Source organism: Cryptomeria japonica, chromosome 6 (genome assembly GCF_030272615.1).
Source record: "Cryptomeria japonica chromosome 6, Sugi_1.0, whole genome shotgun sequence".
NCBI lineage: Eukaryota > Viridiplantae > Streptophyta > Pinopsida > Cupressales > Cupressaceae > Cryptomeria > Cryptomeria japonica.
The window spans coordinates 524,883,646-524,888,239 of NC_081410.1; the positions used below are offsets into that span (position 1 = coordinate 524,883,646).

The 4,594-nt window shown below is 33.0% G+C and overlaps 1 protein-coding gene across 2 annotated transcripts; it reads left to right on the forward strand.

Moving 5' to 3' along the window:
* Positions 1-1,266: 1,266 nt before the first annotated feature.
* Positions 1,267-3,711, forward strand: LOC131067967 (CLAVATA3/ESR (CLE)-related protein 44). 2 transcript variants are annotated; one of them, XR_009358248.1, is made up of 4 exons: positions 1,267-1,686; positions 1,794-2,176; positions 2,352-2,410; positions 3,353-3,711. XR_009358248.1 is itself a non-coding variant. In XM_058003146.2 (3 exons), the coding sequence occupies exons 1-3, from the start codon at positions 2,050-2,052 to the stop codon at positions 3,530-3,532; spliced, it is 366 nt and encodes a 121-aa protein (XP_057859129.1). In that variant the 5' UTR covers positions 1,270-2,049; the 3' UTR covers positions 3,533-3,711. The 2 variants fall into 2 exon arrangements, 1 of the variants encoding a protein (XP_057859129.1); XM_058003146.2 differs by having other exon boundaries at positions 1,270-2,176.
* Positions 3,712-4,594: the final 883 nt, after the last annotated feature.

The window sequence follows — 4,594 nt, forward strand, 5'->3', positions numbered from 1 at the left end:
TTCAATAGAATGACAAATTAAATGATTTTAATATTTTGAAACAAATTTGAAAACAAAATATTAGAGGATCCAATCAAAATAATTTAATTATGTTATCTGATTGATTTATTTGTCATCAACTAATAAAATCTAACAAACACATTAGTATACCTTCCTCAAACAAAAACTAATAAGAAACAATATTTTTAAAGAATTTATGTCTTACAATATTTTTCTTAAAAATATGATAAATACTACTATTAATCTTTTTAGAAGAACAAAACAAATCTAATCTTGATAAAAAAATCTCTTTAAATTTTACTTCTCTCTTATTTGGTAAGACTTAATGATGAAACCTAATATTGGTAGAATTGAGATGGCCCTTCAAAAAGTCATGTACTTGTCATATTCAGACAAACAACTCAAAAAAAAATTCTATCCCTAAAACATATCCAATATCATTGAACTTGGTTAGATGAGTGATGACAATTATCTTAGATATTTTGATAGAATATATTGCTTGATTAGTGCAATTGATTTTCTCTCATCAAAAATGTGAATTTGTTTATTTGGTTCTAGATATAGCATCAATGAAATAAGGCTGGGGTCTTTTTCTCTTTTTCTCTTATGCAGTTAAAATTTGGTAATTGGTGTACATTCTTGGGGCAAATAAGAAGAGTGCTTTTCACTGTCTCTGTAATTTTATCACTGTCATGTCATTACATCACCATGAAAGGTTCAAGTTAATAATAAGAGTGGGATTTTGGGGCATAGATCAGAGTTCCAAACACTGTTTAACCAACTATTCCACAAATGATTGATTGGATGGATTAGATGTATCCTATTCAATTGTTGGGCTTAGATAACCAATACATCCTCTCTATATCAAAAACCAGTAAAACAATAATAAAAGAACATGGCTGCATTTTATATCTAGATATCAGATTTTGATACGGTAGCCATACATGATAATCACAGGTTCAAAACATTCTATAAAAGTGATGATGCATTTTGTACTACAGATTGGACTTTGGCACCTTTAACTTTTCTAATAATATGTCTGTATGGCCACAAAATCTTTTATAAAATTGCATTGTTTTGGATTTGTTATGGTCTATTCATTTTGACTAAACACATTTAATTTATAAAAACAAAAGAAAAGCCAAACACAATGAAAAAGCAAACCTAATGATAAAGACAGGATGCTAGCCTCAAGCTCTTACAGCTCAACCTAGTCTAATATAAAATATTGTAGATCTACAGTCACATGCAAAGTAGGGGGCTGAAATATCTTCCAGCTATGATTCTGGATTTCATATAGATTTCTTTATGACAGTCAAAGTTCTGTTGGGTAAGTGGAATAAAACTTTTGGCTGAAAATTGTTCCAATTCAAAAGCTGATCAGGATAAAGAAATCACAAAATAAGGTGTAATCATAGGGGCAATAGAAGTTTTAAATCTTAAACTGTCATAATCCCATAAGACCATTACATATGTATGAGAAAAACATATGCTAGTCAAGCAATTTGGCTTGTAGTGATCTCATTCGTTCATTCCTTTCTAGGACAACTTGTGGATAATGGCAGGAAAATGATGAGGTAGTCTTTGTGAATAAGAAATGTATATAATGAGGCATTTGGTTAGAATCAATTCCCCACCGAAAGAACTCTCATTGCCTTGAAAATCCAAGATTTGTTGTATGCACAGGTCACTTTTCTTCATGATGACTCAAAAGTTTCAGCACCTAAACATTAACATTGGGTTTGGAATTAGATTACTCATCGCTGACTTTTACTACTGTTGTTTGTCTCCAGGAGCCCATACAGTTATTCTATATTTGTCTGCAACATGTCCCATCATAATTCCTGCCTGTCTGCATTCTTCATTTGTCTATAATTTAATTAGACTTGTTTGATCTCCAAATAATTATTATTACAGAATTCTTTTTGGCACATAGTCATAGAAGCAGCTTTAGACTCAAACTCTGAGGTGATCTGGTGGAGGCATTCTTATACATTATTTGAGCACATTTTGGGTCTTGGTGTTGAAAGGATCCAGAGTTTTTAAGTCATGATGGCCAACATGCCTCCAGAGCATTGTTATTGCAGAAAGATCATCTCCTGCACCACTCTGATTATGTTCTTGTCCCTTGCATTGCTTCTAGAGCCTTCTTCAGCCTCTGCTCACAGACTCAGAGGTATTATTTTTTATTCTTTTCCATGTCATATTAATAAATCACTGATTTCTTTGCACTTTCATAATGGGGTATATAGAGAGAGAGAGATAGTTCTTATGTGTGTTTGATGGATAGGAAAGCAACCATCAAACAAGAAAACTATAGGACTTAAACATATGATCTCATCTCTTTTCAGGGAAGGAAAATACATTGGTTTTACAAGAAATGGAAGGATACCCACTTCAAAAAGTGCAGGTAAAATGCCCAAGAACTATTTACTAAAGATTCCGTTATGGCAATGATTGTTTGTGTTAATGTAGATCTAAAATGCTAGCAACCCAATTAACTATCTATGAATAGATTAAGGTGCTTCTGGTGTGTTAGGACTGTGTCTGATCTCAGATAGAAAAAGTGAACAGAAGAGTAATCATTCTCTTATCATTTTCCCATACTTGGGAGACTTCTTTGCATTAGTGGGAAGATCTTGTTTAAGCTATAGACAGACCCAATTCATCCAATTGGATTTCCAACTTTTGGACAAGATGATTGTACATGCCAATTATCCTTACAGATTTTGAAGCCTATATTTAACCTCAAACGTTTAAAGATTACACTCTTCTTATATTTTCTCATAGGGTTACAGTTGCACTTATGCAATCTCTACAGCCAGTTCATCCAATAGAGCAGTTTGAAGGCAATTTTGTTAAGCTAAGCTAATCCCAGACATTATAATTCATGTATCCTACTCACTAGGAGAGACTATTCTTCCTCTGCTGTTGTACATACCTCCTGGTAATAGCTGTGTGAGTTTAGGAAATAAACACACACAGCTATTACCAGAAGCTATGCATGACAACATTATGGACTGTGGAGTATTCTTTCCCTATTTGCTTCTGTGCTCTTTCTTTTTGATCTTTTCAATTCTTCTTCTCTCTCCCAAGATTTTTTCTCTGTACTTCTCTCTTTACTTTCTTTGATATAACCTTTTTGCCCAGCTCCATTAATGGAGTCTGATAACTCATAAGTATCCATAAGAATTAAGCTGTATTCCTCTGTCTTCTTATCCAGTTGTTGATTGCAAATTACAAAAGCTTTAGCACCAAGCCAGATTTGAAGGTTATCTATTTGATCATTCAATGTATTCTTTTTCTCTGTCTGTGTGTATATAACTTCATGTTTTGTTCGTTTTCCAACCAGGTTCCAGGAGCTTTGTCATCCCAGATTGCAACTTCCAAGCATTCTAGAAGACAATCAATGACAAAAAGGGCTAGGGGTCTACATGAAGTTCATTCTGGACCCAACCCAATAAGCAATTATTTTCCCATGCAAATTCATGAAAAGATAAAAAAAATTATACCAAGACCCAAGAACCCATGATCATTTTTTTCTTCTTCTTCCCATGTATTTATCAAAGCAGCACAAACAGAATGTAAGAAAAACAATACATATAGCTTATATACTAAAAGCTGGAGGTGCAGTAATTTGATCCCAAGGGGATCTCCCTGATTTTTTTGTACTGTGAAGAGTGTAATATAAGCCAAGAAGTAAGTTAATGAGTCTTGAGCCCCAAATATCCACTGTTTAGCTTTGTTGCAGAGATCCAAATGCCCACCAATCACTTTCAATGGAATTACAATTTACTGCTATTTTTGCATGGTAAAGTCTGATAAATGAAAGATGTAACCACACCATGCAAAAACCTTTTAGAAAATAAATAAAAAATGAGAAGTATTGTCACTGTTTTACCTAATATTCGTCACAAAAGGACAAGGGTAAGTGTACAAGCATTGTTTTACAGTAACAATGACATGCACGTTGCATGTATATGATATGGTTTAGGGTTTTTATGTCTTTTGCTATTGTTGTTATACATTGCCATGTTATGCTTTTTCTTTCTATAGTTGCCATGCAACTTTATAGTAATGGAGGGACTGTTTCTTGAGCCCAAGAAATAGTCAGACACTTTGTCTTATGTATAAACATTATTGAATTGTAATATTATTGCATGATATGATAATAATAACCATGTTTTTTTATGAATGGTCTTTTTTTATCTTTAATGTACGAATAGTACTGAGAAAGAGAGAGAATCTTATTGAGCTGTTTGTTATGGTACATTGCTTACCACTTCCATGTGGTCATTGCCCCTTTCAGTAGAGACAAAAAGAGCTCCGAATAATTGCAGCTTTTGTAAATCATTTAGTATTAAGGAACATTTGAACCAATTTATGTAGCTTTAGTGTATATTAAGCTGCCTTATTTCTATATTCTCTTGACTTTTCTAAATAAAAAATGCATGAGGAACAAACTTTTCTTTTTAAAAGGGGAATTGTTCATTGTACAAACATCTTGTGGTTGCACAAGTTTCCATGAAGAACAACTTATACTAGTCCTGTGACTTAGACCACTAATAATATAAAGAAATATTCCTCTTCCAAT

Bases quoted from the DNA above. Each gene is read 5' to 3' on its own strand.
- LOC131067967 (XM_058003146.2), top strand. From the start codon at position 2,050: ATGATGGCCAACATGCCTCCAGAGCATTGTTATTGCAGAAAGATCATC. The intron at 2,177-2,351 runs GTATTATTTTTT...ATCTCTTTTCAG, and splicing joins CTCTGCTCACAGACTCAGAG to GGAAGGAAAATACATTGGTT. The intron at 2,411-3,352 runs GTAAAATGCCCA...TTTTCCAACCAG, and splicing joins ACCCACTTCAAAAAGTGCAG to GTTCCAGGAGCTTTGTCATC.